This window comes from Branchiostoma lanceolatum, chromosome 4 (assembly GCF_035083965.1).
Source record: "Branchiostoma lanceolatum isolate klBraLanc5 chromosome 4, klBraLanc5.hap2, whole genome shotgun sequence".
Taxonomy (NCBI): Eukaryota; Metazoa; Chordata; class Leptocardii; order Amphioxiformes; family Branchiostomatidae; genus Branchiostoma; species Branchiostoma lanceolatum.
The window spans coordinates 26,254,488-26,280,993 of NC_089725.1; the positions used below are offsets into that span (position 1 = coordinate 26,254,488).

At 40.8% G+C, this 26,506-nt stretch overlaps 1 protein-coding gene across 1 annotated transcript; it reads left to right on the forward strand.

The window, feature by feature from the left end:
• The first annotated feature begins 983 nt into the window (after positions 1-983).
• LOC136433712 (tRNA (32-2'-O)-methyltransferase regulator THADA-like) lies at positions 984-26,500 on the forward strand. Its single transcript, XM_066426161.1, has 30 exons — positions 984-1,273; positions 2,573-2,756; positions 3,084-3,192; positions 3,594-3,757; positions 4,131-4,259; positions 4,599-4,713; positions 5,030-5,205; positions 5,403-5,493; positions 5,978-6,111; positions 6,395-6,490; positions 6,827-6,928; positions 7,240-7,349; positions 7,700-7,792; positions 8,309-8,498; positions 8,826-8,919; positions 10,522-10,654; positions 11,183-11,265; positions 13,129-13,203; positions 16,149-16,217; positions 17,110-17,173; positions 17,411-17,456; positions 17,734-17,912; positions 18,302-18,462; positions 19,617-19,796; positions 20,272-20,420; positions 20,626-20,754; positions 21,415-21,519; positions 21,708-21,917; positions 22,309-22,459; positions 26,235-26,500. The coding sequence occupies exons 1-30, from the start codon at positions 1,140-1,142 to the stop codon at positions 26,477-26,479; spliced, it is 3,900 nt and encodes a 1,299-aa protein (XP_066282258.1). The 5' UTR covers positions 984-1,139; the 3' UTR covers positions 26,480-26,500.
• The last annotated feature ends 6 nt before the right edge of the window (positions 26,501-26,506 follow it).

The following is a 26,506-nucleotide window of genomic DNA, read 5'->3' on the forward strand; positions in this document are numbered from 1 at the left end:
GTTTACAAAATTCACGTCCAAAAAAATCAAGGCCATCACTTGACCTTGACATAACTTGGCGTTCACTTCTTGACCCTAATTTATCTACGGGAGCTCCTCTCTTCAGTTAAATCATGTAGCCCGCAACAACAACAGGTATTCCCTACACTGTGAAACAAACGATGCTGAAAAAAAAGCATCACATATTTTCAGGAATTCGCGACGTGCCAGATACTTCACGTTCTCTCACCAGAAACATCAATCTGGGGAAGCTATTCATCAGGAGGATTCCCCCGGGGGGTCGGGTCGTGCTAACGGCGAAACAGCTAACGGTGCGCGGTACAAAAATATCTACCGCGAACACCACGAGGCACAATCAACCCTGGCGACAAAGATAACCACAAAAGCCAAAAGATAAAAGGTGATCGTATACCCATAATAATGACGTTCCTCGCTGGGAAAAATGACGACCCAAAGACGAACGGCAGACGAAGACAGGAGAAAGGGAGAGAGAAGCAACAAGAAGCTCCGAAAACGCTCGGTATGTCCTTGGTTTTGCTCACCTTTTTCAGTCTCTCGGTTCCGATCGACCACGAAAAAAATGTCGTCCGTGCCTGTCTGGATATTTCTCAGTAACTGGGGAGCTTTATCCACATCCTGGGGATGCCTTTTGATCGCCAAATCTGCAGGAGATCGATGATTCACACAAACTGTGACACACACAGGCGGCCGCCTGGCTACACTCACTGCTTTGGCCTTCCCGCAGTTTGTATTGTCAACAGTAGCGGCAACTGATTACATATTCAACAACTTAGATTCGAATATAAAAGGTGCGGAAGAATAACAATACGCATAACAAAGTAACACAATTGTTCACTGTAATGATCTAACTTGTTATTCATATTACTATGACATTTGTTGCATTGGTAAATTTGGATTATCTTCCGTAATTGTTTATTTTTACTTTGATTTTGATCAAGTGTAATGGTGCTTCGAATAAGAGACTTGATATTCGATGACGATCAGCCTACTCCAGCATGGCGGCCTCCTTGAACAGCTGATTCCACAATCACACAATATTTCTACGCTCCTTTTCTTACTCACAGTCTAAAACGTCAACCGTGGCAATGCTAGGACAGGAAATCTAACCGAAGTTCGCTATGGAAGGGATCCTGTCTCGTATCGAGCGTGCCCTGGCGAATCTGTCGGTCTCATGTGACGAGCAGGGCGCGACTGCCTCCCCCGGCGCTTCTTCTTTGATCCAAAGCCTCGAAATCTTTCGCCAGTTTCATAGGTTTGTAATATCGGAATCATAGACATTGAAAATATATACAGGTGTGCATGTCTGCTCGGTTTTCAGGTGAATATGGGTGTTTCAGCAGGCAACATGTAAGACTGCATGAGATCGACAGGAGGCGCTTATGTAAAGGGAGTTGGCAGCAAATGCATAGACTTTACTTGGTCTCAAGAAGTCTCATTTGATTGGTGATGAAATTTTAGAAAATTGACCACAAGAATTGTGTGATTAATTTGTCTTAAGGTGGCAGAACACAGTATTTCGCCTATGGGGATTTCTATAGTTAAGGACCACAAACTGACTGAGGTCGACGCCGAAAAAAATATAGTACGGTGCATTTCTGAAGTACGACATACGGATATGTTTAAATTGAGGGTACATTCAACAAAATAACTGAAAACAAAAAAAAAGTTGTTTTTTTTTAACGTTCTGGCGCCCTCTTTTGAATGGGGTCATGCAAGGTCATACGGAACTGCAGCCGACTCACCCAGGCTGGCTGCTGCGAAGGTCACGCGCATGTATACACCGAATCGGCAAGCTTCACAATCTTACTCATACGATCGAAATGCCGACTTATTATGCTATCATTCAGTAAAGTTCATGCCTCGCTGGCTTTCACGTATAAGTGTATACATGTGGTCCACGATTTAGTGCGCACTATTTTCTTACCCCGCGTCATAGACCCCGGGGGTCGCGGAACAATTACTGTGTACTGCCACCTTAACAGTACAATCATAGGATGGCTTTCTTTCGAACTCCATGCAATGATCAAGTTTTAGATAATGGACATATTGTATTAAAATGCATTTTAGTTCACATTGGTTTCGCCGTTTTTGCGGTAACCTCTTCACCCCAAAAAGTAGAACCACTCTGAAAATCCATGTTTTATCTTCTGTCCAATTATGACTTTGTTTCAATCCCAAACTTAAAACTACAGCAAATCCACCTGACCATTTTCGACCATTTTTCTCCCTACCGCGATATCCATGATGTCTTTACAGCATAACGACATTCGGTCTATTGTTATTGGTCATTATCAGGAACTGGAACTTATCATACATAATACCGCAACACAGAGACGTTGTTTTAGCTCATATTATCCGAGAATACAGATGATGCCAAGACACAGGTGTGCGTTTATGTTAAAGTTACATGACATTTGACTTGACAGAAGGGTTGGCTTGTCAACATTTTCCAGTGAATCTGACAACAACAAGACGCAGGTGTGCACCGTTATTCAAAAATGTTAACGGTGCATGAAGATGACACAATGACTGCCTTGTCAACATTTTCCAGGGAACCTGACAACAACAGGCGACAGGTGCTGCTGGACCGGCTCCACAAACAGCTGGCGCCCCTGAGGGAGCTCCCACAATGCACCAGTGAGCTGGAGGCTGTCCAGGCCCTGAGTGACGGTGTCTGCCGCCTATACTTCCAACATGTGGGACAAAACAGGAATGTGGCAAAGAGAGCTGTCAAGGTCTGAATATTGTACTGAAACTACTCGGACACATGACACATATCACTAATAAAATCTATCATACAAGTTATGTTACATTGTTCTTCTGTGCAAATATATCAATACTGACAATAGTGGTTATGCCGTATAATAATGAAGTCAAGTTAGCCTATTATATTTAACTTCAGTTTTTTTAATGATAAAGCATGATTTTATCATAAAACATTTTCAGGATGTTATTAGTGTAAGGTTATGGGTATATGACACTAGGTTTATATTTGTGACAGTATCGGATTTCTATTTCATAACATCATTGTAAGTAGCTAATCTTGAGATGTTATGTTACAGGTCATAAAGGTGCTGTACAAACTAGATAAGTCTACCATTGCCTCGAGACTCAGGGAAGAATGGAATCCTCTCCTTGGAGATGTGTGGTCTTTAAGTGACCTTCAGAAAGGTGGGTTTTGATCTGTTCAAAAATGTAACATAGCACATGGCATAGGCAGTTATATTATGATTGTTATGAAATGTTGTTACTGTTAAAAAAAAAATTGTACGGTTCTTGATTACAAATGTGCTAGATGTTAGCACATCGGCAACCAAATCCGTAGTGTGTTTTTGGCACACTTTTAGACAGGTTAGTGAAAGAGGCTCGGTGGGCGTCACTCCACCGCCAGGGAAAGTCGTGTAAAGTGCCTTTCCCAAAGGCACAACGTCGGGGCAGGGTGAGCATCAAACTCGGAACATATTGGTTCAGAGTCAAATGCTCTAACCGTTGCACCACACTGACGCTGACGTTACTGTTATTGTTATTGTTATTGTAAGATTAGTCTTACTGCTTATTTTCTTGTTCTTTAGTATTTCAGGTATTGGATGAGCCAGTTCTAGTAAGTGAATGCATTCAGGACTTGTGGCCTCAGCTTCTGCTTAGTTTGGCTGGGACCTGGCAGCAACTCCACCTAGAGATCAGCTCCAGTACTGCACCAGCTCTGATATTTGACAGGTGCTATCTAGCCACAAAGGTTAGAAGACCGAGAGGTTTTAATGTCAGTCATTTTGAAACACAGTCAAATCTATATAAGTGACCACCTCTACATAAGGACTTCTTAGACCCTTAGATTATTTTTTCCATTCACACAAGCATGGAAAAGCCTGTCTATAATGTCACCACCATCCGTCCACATGGACCAGATTTTATTAGTCCCCCAAGAGGTCTTGTTGCGCAGTTTTGACTGTAAGATCAATTGATGTGATGGAACAATACTAACATGGTCGAATGAGATTATTTTTGTTGGAGGAAGAATTCTTTAACTTGACCAAATTAGCTTTCCATTCAGATCAAGTTCAAGTCTGTCATTTCATCCTCAGTGAGCATGACGTTACCTTCTCTTTTAGATCTCCTTGCAGCTGTTCCAGGTACTTTCCTCAGGTGATGTTGGGTTACAGCAGGTGTGTGAAGTGGGTACAGGCACACCTGCCATCCATGCCATCAGTAGCTCCCTGCTGGAAGTCATATTCAGCCAGGTGAGTGCTTCTATTGGTCACTTTATCATCTTTTCTCTCAATCCCCAATTCTACATAAGGCTGGAAAATGGTTTGTAGATGGCTGAATATTTTATTATAGCAAAACCAACATTTCAGGTCAGAAAATAAAACTTAGAATACCTAAAATTATTGTATTTTCTACCTCCCTTCTTTCTCATGTATGTAATATACTGTTTCCTGTTGGTATTGAATAGTGCACCAGTTTTGCAGGTACACTTTATATTGCTAAAATTTCAATGAGCTTGTTTCCAAAGTGAGCATGTATTACATTACCAAGTTTCATTCCAACAACCAATCTGAACACGTTTTATCTTACAGGTTTGCAGCCTGGACTGTAAGCTGTTTGCCTCCAATGCTCTAGGCTTCTTGTTAAACTTGTCAAGCAACTCTAAGGAGGCTGCAGAAATTGTCAATAAGCTTATAAACTTACCAGGTATGTTGTTGAACTTGCTATCTCTTCCTGCACTGAATCTTATACTAAATGTTAAGTATAAGGACAACATTCTTTCATCCCCATCACTGTTTCATCAAAAAGATCAAGTGCTTATCATATTACCATTGGGAATTCCTGGTCATGTATGCAGTGGATAATTCCAGAAACACAAATGATAAGTCAGATGATAAAGGCCTTGACTTGATTAGATTATTTCAATCCACCTGTTGTAAAATGTAGTGTTTTCGCTTATTTGAAAAGTCATCATTTTCAGTGTACTCCTGACTCATTTCAAAACCTCCTATTTTGATTACAGAAAAAGAGGGACATCAAACAGTTTCCACTGGAGATCTCAGGTTCAAGGTGACTGTTCCCAGGTTCTGTGCTGCTGACCGGTCCTGGTGCCAGGTGGTTCTGGTCAGGGGACTTCTCACCTGTGTCAGACTGGACATCCTGCTCCAACAGGTGCAGGACAGCCAAACACAAGGACAGGTAGATACAACACCTCCATGTACTAATAAGTAAGCGCATATAACATGTACTGACATATGAGGCAGAAAAAATCTTTCATTGTAATGCATTGTATGCATGTCGCATTATGTAGATTTTATTTACACTTGATGTCTATTAATCTTGATAAATGTTTGCATGTGCTATGCAAAATCATTATGATTCTGTTTTTGAACCAGGAGAGCCTGTTCTTTGATGTCCTGTTTCCCATGGTGACCAAGTTCTGTGGTGATGTGGGTGTCGGTGACATCCAGTATCACGCCTTCTATGGTAAATAGGACAAAAAATCTCTATTTTTTTCATAGACCCACATGTAACATTATACATTGTACTTGATAATAGCTTTTTATTCCACAACATTATGATAGAAATGTGTAGCTTTGTTTCAAGATGGTGGTAGTCATGAATTCAAAGTTGGGAAACCACCAGAGATTGTTTTAGTTAAGACTCAAAGTTATCATTGGATAAATTACAGTTATTGTACATGTAGTAGATAAGGCCAGGCTTGCTGTACAAGTGCTGACCCATCTAAACTGTCTTGTATGCTCCCAAGATAGTCTGTTGTGTTCTGATCTGGGTTATTTTTAATGGGACTGCCTGCCTACCTACTTGTACCTACCTACCTAGTCCCTTGACCTCCAGGTCATTGGGGGGACAAGGTAGCCATTAAGATAGAGAGCTGTCTCCAGGCTCATCTGTCTGCCACCATTCCCAAATGGCCATTATACAAACTGCCTTGATTTGTACATTCCAGCTCTGGAACAGTGGCTGAAGAGAGCAAGGACAGATCTTCCCCACCTTCATGCGGCCTCGGGGAGACATTTCCAGGCTGATGGACCAGTAACGACCACTGTGATGCAGCGTTTGTGGAATAACTGGGAAAATCCCGTAAGTGGAGTGAACAGTTGTTATTGGAACTGATGTACCCTGTTGCATCTATTGCCAGAATGAATGTCTTTTGGCATTGCGAAGAGTGATATAGGTGCAGGAAGGGGTTATCTTTCAGTCTGCAGCACCATCAATGTTAGGGAATAAGAGCGTGACATGAGAAACACTGTTGTCCACTTACACATGCAGTGAGCAAATTTTCGGGCTTGGTTCGTAATGCAATATGTGTTAAATCTACAGACTTAAACATGTGTTTTTGTAACATCTGTGTTTGTTGGTGTAGATTGTAGGAGTCCCAGACTTGGTTAAGTCTGCATTTGGCTTACTGCTGGCCTTACATCAGGAGGAAAATACAGTGGCTGGACAGACCAGCAGTAAGGTATGTAATATATATCACTCATATGCGCACTCACTCACTATCTGGATCATCATCTGTTGTTCCTTGTATTGCTTGCACTTCAGATGTCAACTTGCAACAAAAATTGTCAGTGAAATCTTTAGTGTTGAGTCTCATCATTTATTCATGTAAATAGAATTATGTAACTGGCTACATACTTGTGCCATGGAAATACAATGTATCATGATATACAGATACATGTAGTACCATTAGCCTAAGCCTTTTTTTCTTGAAAGACCTTGTACCTTAAAAATTAAATGCTTTTGTTTCTCACTGACATGTAACAGAAATATGTCCTCTGCATTACACATGTTTCAGCTGTTTGATGACCTGTTTGTGAAGCTGACATCAACATCCTGGCATGTGAAGGGGAGATACATCCTTCTAGTGGAGCTTATCCCTTATGTACGGGTGCTACAGGTTAGTCCGACCCCCTTTCTGCAAGGCTAGCACAGACTAAGGTTGTCATGGCTATTGTTTAGTGGTAGGCTATCAAGAGAATGGTCTTTTGAAACCTCTATAGTGATTGAAATGATAACTGCAAAATGCTATAATTGTGAATCAACCTTCTCCAGGTTCTCCCTGCTGCCTAATCCATTACCAACAGAGCCAAACTGCTACTGCAGTACTTTGGTTTTCTTTTATCAGTTTTCTCAACAACATCTATCTACAATATCCTTAGAGTCTCATTGTAGATTTCATTGTGTGTTTGTTTCGTATTGCCACACCAGGTACTGAAGAGCCAAACACACATCCCCACCCAACTGGTACAGGCACTCTCCACCAATCACATCGCTCCAACCAGCTCGGACGTGTACAGGGCCTTCTTGGTGGCTATTAGGTAAAACTGCTGGTACAACTTGTGGAAAAGAACCTCTGTTGTCGAATGGTTATCTTATTTAAGTCATGAATAGGTAAAGTGCACAACACAGACTTTCTATGCAGTGGAGCTGGTTGTAGAAAATCGTAGTTAGGAACTGCAATGTGACATTATTAGATATTACAAAAGCATCATACATAGTATGACTAACAGTAGTATAGATTTGGCTGCTGAGAATGTGTATCAATAGAAATGTAATTCAAACATCTACCTGAACTAATGACCTTATGGGCACAGCATTAAACTACATTTGTTTGTACTTTCATCATGTGTCATGTTTCAGTGAAGTTCATACAGAAGTGTCCTTTCAGGGAAGCATGTGGGAAAGACAAGACAGGTGCAACCAAAGTATGGAGTGACGTCTGGCTGGGAAAATTCATGTCTGCCATCTGCAACACAAATCAGTAAGAATGTTATTGACTTTGTTCACTGTCACTTGCCTAAGCTGGTAGTTGTTTGCAAAGTTATAGGCAAGATTTGGTATATTCTTGTAACTGACGAGCAATTACCTCACTTTACCTTTCCTTTGACCTCTTCCATTGTTGAGGCAATATTGCACAATCTTCCTCCACTCTAGATCTTCCAGCTCTATCTTCTGCTGCTCATTTGGCCTTTGCTATGCCCAATCCTGTTTGTTATTTTATGTTCACTTAGCAATTGCAAAATGGATGATAACTGGATGGTAAATGAATTTTCATGGTCAAGTTTTAACAACTAGCAGATCTAGCTTGTGTTTACACAATCTCTCGCTGGCAGAGGTTGATGACCCCCTCCCCAAACCAGTCGGGGCGGCTGCTAAGAGCGTGATTAGTCAGGCTACTAGCAGCTCCATACCATTGCATACTGTTTCACAGATGGTCAAGTACACGTACGGACAGGTACACATTAGGCTGAGGTTACCGTTGTGTTTCCCTCCCCAGCCTGATCCGACACAACGCCATGCAGCACTGGGTCCCCTGCACCCTGCGACTGTACCCCCAGGTGCTGTCAGTCATCACCACACAGCTGCAGGACAGCATGTGTCCGGCCTCCCGTACCATCAGGCTCAGGGCACACATGGCTGTACAGAAGGCTGCCAGAAGTCTCAACCTTGTGTCTACCCATGACATGGTAAAGTGGTTATGGATATACTTAGCAATATTGAATTATGTCCCCCGCTTATCCACCAGAGTGTTTTAAGTTTAAATGTTTGATATATGATATAAGTGTTTGTTTGGAAAGGACATGATCAAAGAAATGTTTCCTTTATCGGTGTCGTATGCAGAGAAAGAAAATACAGTTTGTTTTTTCTTTTCAGACTCAAGTGCTCTCTCCCACATCTTTTCGAGTTGGCATTTTTGCTATACTAGTGGTTCAAATGTCTTTGCACTAAGTCTCTGCAGAATGTATTGTATAAATTGCCTATCAAGATTTTTTTTCTTACCCTTAATCCCCTAGGCCAATGATGTGGTAAGAGAGGCCCTGTGGCATAGTGAGGAGGATGTCAGGGCTGAGGCTTTCTCCATCGTCTGCTCTCATCCTAAGAAATCAGGTGGGATCTTCTACTAACAATGGTTCACTTTGTGGCATGCACAGTAGTTGTACAGTCAACATTACAAAACTGTGTGGAATTACAAATGTGCATGGACATCCAATTAGAAGAAGAGAGATTATCTTTCCAAATGCCTTTTGAAGAATTTCAAAAACTTTGAGCAAGTGATGAATTGTACCTTGAATATGGAGCAGTAACAGAAATGTTGTGCATAAAGGATGCTGGCTGTGAGAAATGTGGTCACTGTACAAATCTGACTAATTTCACTTGAAAAGGGAAACTTCTAGTTGTAATTGCTCATTTCACGGTCATTTATCTAGTACATGAGATTATCAGGACTCCTGTATAATGTGAACTGTTTATCTTGTGCTTGTGCAATGGTCCTAACGATGTGGAATGAAAGTTTGAGGTTTTAAGTAAGACTAAGTTTGCCTGGCAGGCAATCTTGGTTCTCAGCGGTAAGACAATTTTTGTCTCTAACAAGGTGTTTGATGGATCTACACTATAAGTCTTGTAGTGTCCTCAAATAACCTCCTTTCAAACTGGATAACCCCCACAGCTGACAACTAACTTTTCTAGTAGTGACAGAAAGTCAACAGAATTGGGATGTCTCCCCATTTCAAGACTATGGTAGTTAACGAATACTGACAAATGTTCCTTAATTGAGCCGCAGTGTTTCACGTACTATTTGTCTGACTCAATTCCCGCCGTTGACAGCCAGTGATAACCATCCATTGAAACAGTGTCATTAGCACATCTCATGTAGCAGGTAATAAGGAAGAAAGAAAATTGCTGTGAGCCTGGTATTGCCAGGAAGCTTTAGAGGTGGCACTTCATCATTCTTGAAGAAGCAGATTGAAGTAATGACATCATATATCATTGCTAGGTAGCCACCAAGGACTGACAACAGTTTGTCTTTCTTGATGTTCCTGCTAAGATGACACAGAGGAGTTTTAGAGAGGTCTCAGTAGGTACATTTACCGGGACATGATGCATCAATGCGTGTAGATAGGGAAGATAAGGGCAGAGACTGCCTACAGTTTTCAACCTTTTTTAAACCACAGCAGCAATAATTGGACTTCTTTGTCAAAAGTTATCAAGTTGAGCTGATCAAACTTGACAAAAGGGCAACTAAATGCCACTGTTACCTTGAAGTTGTACATGTACATGTACACAGCAACTTGAGCTAGTATAAGCCCATTGCTCTTGATATCAAGTACATAATGACACCCATTCATCAATTTATCACATATCTATTTGACTTAAAAGGCGCATGTATAGCACTTAGACATCACATTGTGTTATTTAAGATCCATTCCAGTTAGTTCGAGATCTAATCCTGTACTATCAAGTACATACCCTAAAGATTCAATGGTCAAAATGTTGTGAAGGTCATCATATGGTTTTGGTGTTGTAAAATGCACGAGGCAAATAGTACAGTCTCCTGGCTCCCAGAAATCGAACCCAGACCTGCCAGCGCACAAACCCAATGCACCTACCACTAGGCTAAAAGGTCCGGACTGGTTAGACTAGTCAGTAAGTGGTGCTTGAACCACACTCACAGTTGTTGCAGTTTTGTTAACTTTGTTCCCTTCATCACAGATCCTCTGTCCAGTGCAGAGGTTGGTCTCCTGCAGGAGTTCCTGCCCCTGAACATGAATAGTGATGCAGCAGCCTTCAGACAGGTCATCTGCAACAACATGAGGAAACTCATGGTCAGACTCAGGGACGGCAGGTGGGGCTTCACCAGTTCAATATGCATATTATGATATTACAGTGGTGTGGCATTGGTGTGGTGCAACAGTTAGAGCATTGGACTCACAACCAATAGGTCCAGGCTTCATAGGTTCGATGCTCACCATGCCCCGACATTGTGCCCTTGGGAAAGGCACTTCACACGTCCTTCCCTGGCGCTGGAGTGACGCCCACCAAGCCTCTTCAGCTTGACTGTATAAAAAGTGTGCCAAAAAATGCACTATGGATTTGGTGCACATAAGCCACGAAGAATCGTACAAATGATACTGCCCAAGAAGACCGCTCAGGGGACAGATCGGTGTTAATTGACTCTAGAAATCGCCACAGATAATGGTAAACTAGTATTACTGTACAGTAATTTTTTTTTTCTCTTCACTTTCACGTCATTTTTTTTTCTCTTTTGTGAAGCTGCTTTTCATCAAATTGTCGTGTTATGAAAATGTTACTGATTCAGAACTTCATGCAATTGTAAAATTGATGGTGCCTGACTTTGTCTCCGTTGCCACAGCTGGACTTTACTGAAGAAAGTTCTGAAGACAAAGGCATCCAGCTCTAACGATGAAACAAAAACCCAGCTGATGCAGATCATAGGTAATTAGATAGCACACAAATCTTGTACCTCATATCTTGTAACTCCTATGGATTAGTTTATCCAGTGTGTGCAAGCAATTGCCTATTTCTAAGCTGCTTGGTGTCTCTTGAATAGTAAAGTACAGACTTGATTGAATTGACTTGTTATCTTCGCCGAGTACTAGTACTCGGGAAGATTATGTTTTCGGTTGAAAAATCTGTTGGGTGGGTCTGTATGTATGTCAGGAGCATAACTCAAGAAAACTTCAATGAATATTTATGATTTTTGGTAGGTGTATAGTGGTTATGCAAAGGAAGGTCAAGTTCGAAAATGGTTCACCTTGCGTTTTTCAACAGTACTGCAGCGGACTTTGAATTTTTTTGTGTTTGTATGTAGGCAAAAAAAGTGACGGAAACGTTGATGGATCTTCATGATTTTTTGCAGGTGTGTAGATGTTGTAGGAACGGAGGTCAAGTTCAAAAATGGTTCCCCTGGCATTTTTCGTCGGTACTGCAGCGGGCTTTGTGTGTATGTGTATTTGTATGTCGCCAACATAACTCGAGAAGCTGTCGATGGTTCTACATGATACTTAGTGGGTGGGTAAGGTTTACAGAAAGGAAGGTCAAGTTCGATAATGGGCCTTCTAGCAGGTATCTAAAGTATTGCAGCGGAGCTTCAAAGTTTGGGGTGAAATTTTCTGGAGGCGCAAGGTTCATGATTTTTTTATAGTGGATGGGTCTTGGGGCAGGGAACAAGTGGTGTAAGTTTGGGCCTCTTGACGACTTGTTTTGAGCTGCAGTGGGCCTTTATGTATGAAACTTTGGAGGAGGATAACTCATGCAGGGTTTGGTGTATCTTTATTGCTTTTGGTACGCAGGTACCTTAGGTGATGATTAACATAATGAAATGTATAGTATGCAAATCGGGACTTCATTTACATAATTAAAGAGAGTAATGTATAATCCCATTGAAAGCTGTTACTCGACCTAAATTCAGGGACACTTGGAGGATTGCCTGGCTTGCAATTGGGATTTAGGTCACCCAGCTGTGTGCCAGCTGTGCGCCCTTCATTTGGTGATAACTCAAGAAGGGGTCAATGGATCATCATGACTTTTGGTTTGTTAATAGCTTAAGTTATAATTTGATTTAGATAGATGGTAATTATGCATATGGGAGCCAATATGCATAATTGATGAGGAAACACCATAATTCCATAGTGATCAATGGCAGGAATTCGATACTTGTAGCATCTGAAAGTTCATTAAACTTGTTACATATATCAGCACACTCTACACATATACTAGTCCTGTACCACCAAATGATTTTTAACACTAACTAGACTGGACTCATTCCCCCCCCCCAGCATAACTTCCAAATGGTATGGTGTATGATCAAATTTGCAGTGGGTGATAAGCATGTAAATATTAATCACTCTCCATAATAAGCCTTGATTATTTGGCGAAGATAAAGTGTTCGTGGAACTCTAGTTAAGGATTAAGGACAGATATCATTCATAACTAGCTGAAAAAAATGATTATACAAATTGATTATTAATAAGTCACAATACTCAAATTGAATATCAGTGACTGTCATTAATTTTACTCCTACGTAATTAACAGTCTGTCTTGGCAAATTTCCCAATGTTAATGCTGCCTTGTTTTGAAATTACCCAATACCTTCATGACTTGGGTGCTTTGGGTCTGTTAATATTTCATTTTTGACAGCATGATCTTGAGAAGCCTGCCATATGTCACTTAACTAATCTTTCAATAAGGTGCTTTTTTAGTTTAAAAGTTTTCTTACTGTTCATATGATGTGAAATATTTAAGTGTACAATGAATGAATGTCTTTGTTCTTTCTGAATGCTCTATGTTCTTCTGCAGGGTTTGTGGATTGGCTTGTTGAACTGTGTGTGATGTCCACATTCCCTGGTGCCTGCTATCAGAGGAGAAAAACAGGTAAGATTAAAAACAAGAGCTTTTCAAAAAAGCTGGCGTTTCGGCTACGTTTATGAGTGTGAATTGTCTTTTCCCTTTACTTGAAGTAAAATCTGCCAGAGAAAGTCACTCAAGGGCTGTTCAGTCTATAAGAAAAATTGTCATTTTGGGAAATGAGTACTGTTTTAATAGAGAAAGGTAGATTGGGGAAAGCAATTTTGAAGTTACGTCACTTAACTTAAGTGCTTTTGAAAAAGCTGGTCTTGGCCTACAACTTGTACTTATTTGTAAAATGTACAATAGGCTCATTATAAAAGCTATCAATGTAATTATGTACATGGCACGCAATAAAACATAAAATTTGAAAAAGCACCATTGAATCATCAGCACTATGGTAATTAAGTGAAATAGAAGTTCATAACAGCTAAGGTTCTATCTAAAATGACTACCGAATGTCAAACAAATCAACAGCTACGTCGATGAAGATTAGACATCCAGGTAATAAGATACGCCAAAAAGCAATTACTCAAACAACTGGATATGATTTTGGAAACGGTCAGACGTTTCAAGTAGCATCCACTACTTTTCGTCAGTGACTGTGAGCAAGATCAGTTGAACAGCAGGTTTATAACCACGAACTATGAATTGATATGCAAATAAGGAGAAGACAAATAAGGATAATATGCTCCCTTTCCTAGACACCAAAACCATCATAGAGAAAGATGGTCGCCTCCAGTTCGAAGTATACAGGAAGCCGACCCATACCGATCAGTATCTGGCCTTTGATTCTCACCACCCTTTGGAACACAAACTGGCAGTTATAAAAACTCTCTTTCATCGGGCAGACAACATCATCACCTCAGACACGGCCAAAACAGACGAACATAGACACCTCCGTGGTGCCCTGGGCAAATGTGGCTACCAAAGATGGACTTTCAACAAAGCCCTCAAACCGTCTGACCAGTCCAAGAAAACGCCTAAGTGTACACCGTTGACCAACAGAAACAAGGCCAACATCACTATTCCATATGTACAAGGAGTGTCCGAAAAACTCCGACGGATCTTCCAAAACTTCAACATTGCCACCAACTTCAAACCTCAATCAACTCTCAGACAAAGACTGGTACATCCTAAAGACCGACCCCGCAAAGGCAGCAAGGCCGATGTGATCTACGGACTCAAATGTGAAGAACCCAACTGCAACAACACTTATATCGGAGAGACCAGTCGATCACTTAATGAAAGGTACAAAGAACATTGCGCTAACCGCTACTCCTCGGCCATTTTCCACCACCTAAAACACAACCAGGGGCACTCGTTCAATCTCAAATCCACTGATATCCTTGACCGCGAACCCCGCTGGTTCGAACGTGGAGTAAGGGAGGCAATATATGAGAGGATATACAATCCAACCCTCAACAGGAAAGGAGGGCTAAGGGTGGAACTGTCTGGCACTTGGGACATAGCCTTGGGGGCAAACCAGCTTTAGCTCCTATATTAAAACAATAGGAGCTATTGTCCCCTTTTACTTCAACCTCGTCTTGAGTTGTCTAATTCGCTTTCTATTGGACTTCTAAAAATTTGTCTTCTCCTTATTTGCATATCAATTCATAGTTCGTGGTTATAAACCTGCTGTTCAACTGATCTTGCTCACAGTCACTGACGAAAAGTAGTGGATGCTACTTGAAACGTCTGACCGTTTCCAAAATCATATCCAGTTGTTTGAGTAATTGCTTTTTGGCAAATCAACAGCTACCTCATCCGTATTATTCTGGTTCCCGCATTTACAACATTTCTTCCTTATTTTCCTGGGTAATTTTGCTAAAATTCATGAAAATTCCCATAGTTTTGTGCCGAGCGGCGCCACTTTCCACGTCCGTGTTGTCTGAATGAAGTCGATACTGAACAATGGAGCATTTGCTACTGTAACAAAGGATCGCTGTTTTGCAAACAACATCAAGAGCCTCTGTTTACAACGGGGATAGAAGTTTAGTGGCAAGTGTTTTGCAAGAATCATCTTACCGCGCATAGGAGCCGCTGCACGGTATTTTCCATTACAATGAACAGAAAAATTCGAATGCCGGGTTTGGAATCTATGAAGTCCTGTTCATAAGACAAAGGCCTTGTATATATTAAATGAATATTTAAAAATAACAAATATAAAATATTTTTTTATTTATTAATGAAAAAAATGAAAAAATGATATTCATAAATATGATATTGATAGATTAATATAATATCAATATATATTTTTGATATTCAATATCTAAAAAGAAAAAAAAATCCATGCACGGACACGAACCCGGAACTTCTGGGTCCGAAGTGCTTCGCGTTGCCAGATGGGCTAAGCTACGGTACGTAACCCGTCTCTCTGTACGTAATGCTATAACCTCACTATATGGTATCATTTATGTCGATTTTTGGTCGTTTTCTTGACGAAATCATTTTTTTTTTCTTCTGCAATCTTGTGGAATAGATGTAATATGGTCATTTTTCAGGATATCAAAGTCCGAAACCACAATGCAATGATATTTCCGAACAGTTGTAGCAGTTACATGCGGTCGCCCGCCTGTGTGTCATGCAAATCTAGCCTGCCTGCCTTTTCGTGCTCCCTTGCCATATAAGGCAACGGCTATACAAGGATTTGGGAACGTATTGCCATATAAGGTCTTCTGGTGTGCGACACAGTGTTGAACCAAACAGCATGCCAGCATGCATCGAGCATGCATCGAAGGTAAAAGCCAGGACATTGCGTTCCGGCGCGAAGGCGCCGAAACGCAAAAAAAAATTTTGATTTGTCATGAGTTTTGTGCCTTTGCAACTTCAGCTATACAAAACGATGGATGCTCCTATCAGTTCGACAGATGAGTAGTCATACACCTATGCACCTACATGTTTACGCTCCTAACATAAAACCACAGTAGCATTGTTTCATTTGTTCATCTAATTATGCCCCTTAATTACAGCTCTGGAACTTCTGTGGATTGTGTATGACCACCTGACGTCTGACTGGGGAAATGAGCCTAAGACATCTCGTAAGGTTTCCTTGGCAACCATCGCTGATTCTGTATATTAAGACTTTTTATAAATGGAACAAGTCATTATGATTAATACCTCCAGACATTGTGCTGACAGAGACAGATAATGCTGTCTACGATTTCCCCTTGAGATTTCATACAGATGAGAGATACATGTACTGTAGTGTATTGTTGCACAACATTTGTGACTGGTACAATGTATGGCAACTTACAAACATGACAGTGAAACTATACTGCTATTATCTAACAATTCTAAGGAACTAATCTAATTCATGAACAGTAGAGGCAATGTATGTAATGGTATGCATGCCAATGCTCTAGAACAGTATGTTGATAAAAGTACGCTGGGTCAGGAATGTATTTATTTATGCAGCAGTATTGTCTGGTTTTTGCATAATATGTATATGAATTGGCCTGCGTAGGTAGATATGTGAACAGGGCATGATGATATCATATTGATATCGTCTTGGTATGTGATGATATTGTATCGGCCTTTACATACAATAGATTGTAACCATTTTTGTCGGTCATTATCATAAGTTGGACAATCCATTACGAAGTGGAATTCGTTCTCAATATCATTATGACATGTTGGACACAGTCACTCATTGGCCGGTGTGTTGTAGTGTCAGCCCTTTTCGCTTTGTAAATATATCTGACAGATGGTGCTGTAATTTTGCTATTTGACTTTCTCTGTGAACCACACCTTTACCCCAACACTCTACTTGCCCTTTTCTTTATTTGAACATTAACCATGCTTCATTGAGTACAGGGAAGGCAGGTATGTTTTCACCAACGCATTAGTGCTAATTTCCTATTCCTGCAGCAAGAGAATGTGGTACAATGACATTCAAACTGTGATAACCACAGACTTCCTCATCTATTCTAGAAAACTATCAAACTCTGCTAGACTGGGCCAGGGCACAGGGCAGCTGGGATTTCTTTGCAGAAAGGTGGGTACCAAGATAAAATAATGATTTTCAATATAGTAATACAGTACATGTACTTGTATTTGTGCAATTACCAGATTGCATTTGAAAGATTGTGAAACATTCACTTTTTGTTCCACCTTGAAATGTTTTTGTTCAAACATGACATTGTCAACTGTGAAACATTTACTTTTCGTTCAACTGTGGTACAGTCTGGTGTAAACCTGTCATTGATAACTTGCCATTGTATGAATTTTACAGGAATACGACCGCATTGCTGAATTGCTTGGAAGATGGATCAACTGAGGTCTGTAATAGTTTTTCCTTCGTCCTTTAAACAGCACCGAAACCTTTGTCTAGCATTGATTGATGGACCTACAGTACCTACATTTGCAGATATTTTGAAATAACACTTTAGAATCCTTTTAGGTTGAATATAAACTTAGACTTAGTTTGGGGTTTTCCCCCCAGGGCTCATTGAAAATCGCCAGCTGGCGACATGATTTCCCCTGGTGAAATAAATAAACAGACAAACAAACAAACAAACTTTTATTGGTGATTTTTCCTGTTTTCCACATCTGCAGGTGCGTGAGCTGGCTTACCACCTCCTGCTCACCTTCTTCCCCACCCCGTGGTGCTGGTGGTGCCTGGGGGAGGGGGAGACGGGGGACAGGCTGTTCAGTCATGCCAGGCAGCTGCTCCACAGCCCCAAGGCTCAGGAGTGTGAGGCTGGGGCACTGATCATCAAACTCATCTTCAATAAGTAAGGAGACGACAACTTATTCTTCTTATGAATGTACCTGTAGGTACTCATTCATTTTTTTGAGGGTAGAAGGGCAAAGGAGGTTTTTGCGGTGTATTTAGTTCACCATTGACAGAATTCTGTAGTAGTAATACATTGGAAGTGCATACTGGCCGTGTCATGAATTTGTGGTGGGGAGGTCACAGCAAAAACTGCAAAAATAAAACCACATTACAGTAATCTTGATGAAGGTTGGTGGTGCTATGGGATCCATCTATTCAGCTCAATGTTACAAAAATGCAGGTGCAACTAATGCCACATGTATAAGTAAATCTAAATTCTGTGCATGGCATTTGGTAGAATTGGGCTAACTAAGCAGCTGCTGTGATCTTTGCTTTTATCCCTTTCAGACTTTCTACCCAGAGGGGCCTGGATTTTTTTGGTGCAAAAGTTTCAGACCCAGGCAGCAGCCCTGTCAGATTTATCCAGGAACTGCTGAGTCTCCTACAGGACCAACACCAGATGGCCACATCTAACCTGCTGCAGGCTGCCAGACAGGCACCCATGCATGGTACAGAACTACAGATACATAAAGGGGTTCAGCATCATCTTTATTGCAGGCAGTACATGTACAATAAAAAGGCACATAATTACATGTAAAACCACTAAGATAAACAGCCTAAAAGTCATCAAAGCCAGGTCCTTAATCAGATCAGTAAAATCCAGGGGATGCAAGGTGAAAGTGTCTTTTTAGTCCCTCTCTCCTTTCAAGACACAGTTGTCTCTAGTCTGTAAAATTTTTAAGAGGTCATGATATCTAAATCAGAGCTCAAGCTGCCTTAAGATGTGACAGAACACAATGAGCTTTGTGTTAAGATTAATTGCCTTCCATCATATGAAAACAAGTACTTTTCCTTGCACTTTTCTTGTTGGGATGAAAAGTAACAAAATGATATGCAATCGGAAAAGACATATACTTTTTGATTCTAAGAATATAGGGAGCTTATGACTATGAACAGTCATAACTCTTTTGTAGAACAGGTACAGATATTTTCTACAAGACCTACTCAGTATACTGTACATGTACATGTAGGTACATGTATGATGAATTAGTAGAGAGGTAAAACTTTTAAATCACAAGTTTGATCATCGTCTCAGCCTATAGATTATCTGGCTTCTTGGCAAGTTTCCTTGTTGTGTCTTACACATTGATACAATTCGCAGATACATCATTGTCCTCATCCATTTCCATATTCTGCAGATGTGTATGGTATAATAAGTGAACAGAGAATGATTCATGGATCCCATTAATGTACAGACATTTCAGTAGACATATAACATGACAGAAAAAGGGGGAGAATCAGTATAAGTCAAGCTACATGTAGTCACTGCATATTACATAGCATCATTTATTCAAAAGTTGTGTGATGTGTCTGCAGACTGCAGTGTAAATAATACTGAATCCTGTGGAAAAGAATGAGCAACATTTGTTCAGTTTAGTTCAATTCCTTTAGTCCTTTCAGATGGGCATCAAACCTCTGCAAGTAAACGAACCCAACACACTTATCAAACACACATATCAAAAAGAGTAGGGATGATCTGATGTGCTTGGCTGAAAACTTTGAGCCGTAGCCATGCTACTTTGCACTGCCACTAGCAGCTTGAAAGTATCATGCTACACCAAAGTTTAGGATGACTGCTTCTTGTTTGATCCTGCCCACACAGGTGTTCTGCTGGCCCTGAGACAGTGTCTGACCTCGCCTTCCCTCTGGGTACAGCACAAGTCCCAGGATGTAGAACAGCTGCGGTGCCAGGTCAGTGACCTGCTGACAGCTGTGGAGGCTGTTCTGAGTCTGGTGCTCAAGGCTCTCGCTGGGGTCAAGGGTCAGGAGGAGAAGGAGCAAGGTGAGGAAAAGTCACAGTACATGGTTGTTGATATCTCAACATCTGCAGAGACCATTTTGGTGTTCCTTGAGCTCGACAAGGTTTCAATTTTATTATTAGATCAACAGTCAGGAGAATACAAGACAATGTACAGCATGGTATTTAAACAAAAGTCATGGTATTGTCACTTTAACTGTGTCAGATGAAGCAGTCTTTGTCAGAGTCATAAGAAAGATCGGTCAGATAGATAATCATTATTAAAACCTTGACAGATTGTATCAGGGAATATGTTGGTTGGATGTGATCATATTACTGGTGAAGTAACGTGTATTCTTGCTAAATTTTCCACCCAAGTTTTGAAGACTGAACTTAAAGTATGTTTCACTTTCAATTGGTAATACATGTACTGTGAAGTAATCTCATTTTCAGTTTAAGGGCCTATGAACATTAAGCTCCATGATGGGAGTGTTAGACAACATGTTGTGTCTTGTTGCAGACTCTGAGGTTTCTCCTTCCTTTGCTGACATGGGCGAGGCCATCAGCAGTATCATCTGTGAGAGTGGTGACCAGGAGGGGGAACAGGACGACATCGCCCTAACTCCTGAACATGAGCTTGTGCTGGCCTGCTGCTGGCTCAACATCAAGGTAACCAACAATGAGCAAAGGTTTTATTATGATATAGCAAGTTCTTAAATTAATTGTGTTGGTTTGTCTTGTTCTTATAAATGTATATTTCTACATGATGTGTTATTTCAACACTGGATGTTTGAAAATACAAGGCACCTGCCTGTCCAAATAATTCATTGCATCTGTCAATTCCTAGATTAATCATTCTAATTGTTGTTTCTAGGAGGCAGGTCTCCTATTGGGTCAGCTGGTGGACAGTGTACTACAGAAGGACTGTGACCTTCTGACTCCTGAACAAGGGCAATTCATCGGCAGGATTTATGTTAGGATCCTCACACAGTGCAGACACAGGGTAAGTTAGTTCCTGTCATTCACGATCTGCCATTGTACAAAACTTCATAAATTGAAAACATGCGCCGTATAAAACTATTATAGCTACATGTACTATACTGTATCATAAAACATTATGATTACCACATAGTGTAGGCACAGGGTAAGTTAGTTCCTGTCATTCACTCTGCCATTGTACAAAACTTGCGCTGTACAAAACTTGCGCTGTACAAAACTATTATAGCTAGTATACTGTATTGTTTAAGGCAGTAAAACATTATAATTATCACATAGTGCAGGCACAAAACTTTATAAATTGAAAACATGCACTGTATTTGTGCTCCCAAATGGAATCATTAGGTTATGTAATGTTCGATGTAAGTTCTATATATTTATTTTATGGTCCCTAGTGCACAAGACAGTTAAAAAAGATATTAGACAGCTGCTCACATGCACTGATTCTTACACTTAGTCTATCTATTTATAGTCTTATTTAATAGTTTTAAGGAAATCATCTTCCCAACATTAGAACTTGATAGCACAAGATGAATCTTTAAATTTCCTTAAAGTTTATGATTATGTACTTCATCCCTGCACATCCAAGAGTCATTATTGTAATCATGATTCATTAGTACACTTTGAAATAAAGATGTAACTTTGTGTCATTATTCTTCCCCTCCAGGGAGCAATAGAGAGTTGTAACGTCGGTTTCCTGACGGTGTGTAAAAGGCTGTTGAGTCACTCTGATCCGCAAATGGCAGCCATACCAGCACAGATCCTGGATCAAGTGAGATTTCATTCCATTTCAAACTTAGTTTGTTTTAGACGTCATAGCAACAAGTGTTCACACCGAATGTAGGAACTGCTTAGCATGTTATGATCGTACATGTATCCTCAGATTCAGATTTCTTCTTTCTCTTCTTTTTTCAATGAAAAGTACCATGAAGCTCAAAAAACAAATCCATCTCATTTCAGGTGCTGGATGTTATCTTAGGGAACAGAAGTACCTCAAACATTACCCGCCGCAGTGCTGGGCTCCCCCTGCTGGTTCAGGCCATTACTGCATCTGAACCCAGGGGAAACTACAGACCACTCCTGAGCAGAGCTGTGCAGGTCCTGCTGACCACTGCACAGCTGCCCCTGTCTCATGATCAAGGGGAGGACCACACGGTAGACATTCCTCAGGTACAGAAATCCAACTTCAGTGTAGAATCCATATGAAACAAGAAAGCATTTGGTACAAAGGAATGCCTTGTAAACTATCAAATTGAGCAAAAAGTCCTGGATTGTTTGAATTTTTTCATTCCTTTAGAAAATATAGAAATAGCATCATCTATAAGGTAATGTAAAAACTATCCAAGAAGACCATTCAGGAGACCAATAAAATCTATTCTAGGTGAACAGGTGGTCACTATAGACAGGATCCGTAATGCTTGTGTCAATGGGGAAAAGTTATCTAAGGTACCACCAAAATGTGGTCACATTGGCCAGGTGTTCCTTATGTAGAGGTGGTCACTTGTACAGGTTTGACCATAATATATAGTCAAGGTCATGTTCTCCTCACCATTATTTCCAGGTGCACGCACTGAACGTCCTGAGAGCCCTGTTTTCTGACTCAACCTTGGGGTCGGCCATGTTGGGACACATCTCTGATGCCGTCATCTTGGCCATCAGTGGGTTCTCCTCCCCAGTCTGGGCCATCAGGAACGCTGCCATGCAGCTCTATGGTTAGTATTAGTCATAGTTATTGATGTGGTGCAAGCAGTAACACAATCCCACTGCCAAGCCGTATGAATCAAATTCTGTGGATCCATGGGTAGGTCCCAGCTCGGACTTGTTGGACCCTAACCTACATGTATGCAGCTCTATGGTAAGTAGTAGTTATTGAAACTTTTATTCTGTAACGGAGGATGAAACTGCTCCTGAAAAGAACTTCCTTTAGAAGCCCACATATCAAATACAAAATTAATATATCATCACAATCCATCCATAGCTTCTTACGCTTGCTAAATATGTGAAAACACAAACAGACAAACAACCAAACAGATGCTCCAAAAACAACAGTTTCGTAGGTAAAAATTGAAAGACAAAAATAAACCCAAAATTGCACTGATTGTTTACCAGAGGGATATAGTTTGTGCTGCATGACATTTTCATAACCCTTCACAATCCTTCCTCAGGCTCCCCTGTCCCTTAGACCCTTAAGGAAGCGCCATCCATCATATAAATGCAATTTGTAAGAAGCCAGTAGCATCCTCTCCTTTGATTGTACTTGTTTACGATAACTTATCATTATACATCATGACTACTTCAAAGTAGCATCAAAACAAGAGTCATTAGCTAACAGTCACCTGTCTGCCAAGATTTGTTATGACAGCACGGAAGCTTTCCTTTCAAGTTTCACACCATCCCCCGAGGGTAACATTGAATCTCACTCCAACTGTGAAATTTGACAGCACATTGGGTTTATCTCCTTGTTGCAGGGAGGAGGCTTTACTGTTAGGTTAGTCGACTTGTCACTGTCACTGCACTATTTTGTGTTGTCAGATTTAGTTCATCCTCATTACAGACAATCCTATCTAATCCTAGCATACATATCTCAGGGGCGTGATTCTTCAGATGAATGTTCATCAACGGTGTATTGAATGATGCATAGAAAAGGCGTGACTGGTACAGAATGAAAGAATGACAGACCTTGTAAAGACTTAATTACATTGAGGTTTTAACCTTTTCCCGGCTGCCTAACTCTGTAACCAATAGAGAATGGATGCCAAATAGCTACTTCAGTATGCTAAAGATTACTGTGTAGAACTTATTGGGTGACTGAAGTGAGCCATATATCAGAGCAATGTGGTCTGTGGCAAGGTTAGAAATGTGTTGTTGTTGTTTTTTATTGGTCAGAAATAACCTGTACACTGGCAGCCAGTGCTGACTTGCTGCAGGGTTTACAATCACATAATACACAACAGATACATATTTGCTCCACACTTGCACTTCATGGAACTGTCGCAAGGGTCTTGGAGGCTGTCATCATTCAGCTATTGTCAGGGGCAATGCTCATGTCACTTTTACCTTAATGTTCACAGTAAAACATTCATATTGGTCCCCCACAACAAGTATTGCAGGATTTCTGCTAATAACATGTGCAGCTCATCTGCTATATTTTACTGATTGTCTTGTATGCCAAAAGTCAAGCACAATATCAAAACCATGCAAATCTATTAATTGTTTCACTAGTCTTGTTTGTCAAATTTTCTTGAATTCCTTTTGATAATTATCATTACCAAGCGAGGTAGAAATATTCTATTATTATTGTACTTAAGTTAATTCACACCTTTGTTTTATATTTTGTTACTTCATCATACTGTGTTTTGTTTATGTATGGCTGCAGGGCACATTGAAAACCGCCCTAATGGCGATATGTTGTCCCTGGGTAAAAAAAAAAGATGAAATAAATGAAATGTTATACTGATTGTGAGGGTTACTGTGCAGCAGTGGGGGTAGACGATAAATGAAGAAGATTATAGTGTGTCTCCTGTGTAATACCTGATAAGCTATGATAAAGATGCATTGACTCTATCTGTCCTAGGCTCATGCGCACACTCTTGTGTGAAAGTAGGGTTCTTACAGGCTTCTGGGAGGAGTGAAACAACATCATAAAATGTTTTTTCAGCACTGAAATTGTCCAACTTCTTGACAGAATTCTTACTTACCTAAATCCTACCTTACTGACCTTAGGCATACAAGTATACAATATGGGTTACATCTGGTCCAGTCCTGGGGCAGAATCCAGTTAATTGGAATCCCAAAAAATGTAAAGAAAATTTTCTTTATTCAGAGGATTATATCTGGGGGTGTCCCCATGGTGTAGTGGCCTGCACCTTTGTCTCTCACCACATCTGGTTCCAATTACTTGGATCAGAAGGCCCAGGTTCAAGCGCCGGGTAGGACATCTCTGGACAAGAGGCGCATTGAGTCATACCAAAGACTTTATAAAAATGGTACATACTTGTGAAACAGTATGGAAGTTAAACACACTTCACTGCCAGTGGACTAGCCCCCTGCTACAGTGATTGCACAAAAGTGTGGCCCAGGGCTATGAAACGGAGATGGGCACCGCCCTATGCATCAATAATGGTGTGGGAGGATTTTAACTATATATTTTCTAAGCAGTGTAAAATCAATTCTACAAGTTGCTACAGGCTCCAAAAATATCTGAAAATGCACAGCTTGCCACTTCAAACTAGGTCATGTTGGTCCACAATAAATTGAACCTAGAAGAGTGTGTGGGTTTGAATACCAGTGAATAATTGGACAAAATCCACCCTTAATAAGATCCATGTCCCCGGGGAGTTAGTGCCCTTATTGAAAGGTGTAAAAAAACAGTCTTGATGATAATGTCAGTGGCAGTCACATGGGTGGCACGGGTTGTCCAGCTGTCCCTGTGGTATTCGTTAAAGTCTGTCTGACTGCAGGTGTCAGAGAGTAACATGGAAGCTGATTGAATTATAGGAAACTAGGTCAGCAGTGCAGCATCATGAGCATGTCACATTCTGTTGTAGTTCGAAAAATGCATGTTCTAACAGTTGAATAACTAAAGAATTACTTGATGGGTAGCAATGATATCTAATCATAACATACATGATTCCCCATATATGTATATCAATGGTGTATTTGAATGCTGCATGGAAAAGTTTTTTTTTATATGTGTTAACTTTTATGGAATGAAAGTATGACAGACCTTAAAAAGCCTTCATTATGTTGAGGTTACAGCGTTCAGAATCTATTTGCAACATCTGCCTGATTGCAGGTGTAAGAGACTAACAGGGAAATACAGTTGAATTATAGCTATAGGAAACTAGGTCACCAGTGCAGCATGTACATAAAGAATACAACACGGTGTATTCCGTATCGCCCTAGGTACCGGCCCTACCGCAGGTCGTATTGCCCGAAGGTCGGAGGCTGATGCGACCCACGTTCGAATTTTCAACGGCAAATTTTTAACATGCACGGCTGCATCCTGACAGACAGATCTCTACCATTAACCATAATGGTCCAACTCTTCAGACCTGTTTTGTTGCACATGCTAGTCTTTGTCACATGTGAGTCTATACAAACACCACATGTTACAGAGGACTCATCTCAGTTGAACTTCATATTGTTCAAAGAAAATCTTGTCATGTACAGTAGATTCCAATTATTTGTATACCTTTTTTCTGTATATTTCGTCTTTCTGTATTACCTAATCCACAGGGTATATCATCTTTCTCATTACAGTCCAGCATATATATATGTTATCCACTGTCAAGGAAATGTCTCAGTTGAACTTCATATTGTTCTTAGAAAATCTTGTCATCTGTTCCTCTCCACAGGGTAAATAATAGTACCATCTTCCCATTATAGTCCAGCATATCTGTTATCCAAAGTTGAGGACACATCTCAGTTAAATGTCATACGGTATTGTTTTTAGGAAGTCTCATCTACATCTGTTCCCCTCCACAGGCACCCTCCTCACCAGGATGCTGGGGCCCAAACGCGTGAGGGACGAACACTCTGCGGAGAACACCATCACGGCGCGGGAGTTCTTCACACGCTGGCCGGGCCTGCGGCTGTCCTTACTGCAGCAGCTGCAGGAGGCCGTGGGGAGGCAGGGGGAGGGGCGGTTCTACCTGCACCCCGGGCTGCAGCCTGTACTCATCCTGCTTTCCAAACTGGGCCCGGGGATAGACGATGTGGAACACAGGTAAACTGCTTTGGTGGGGTCCTTGCCTTGG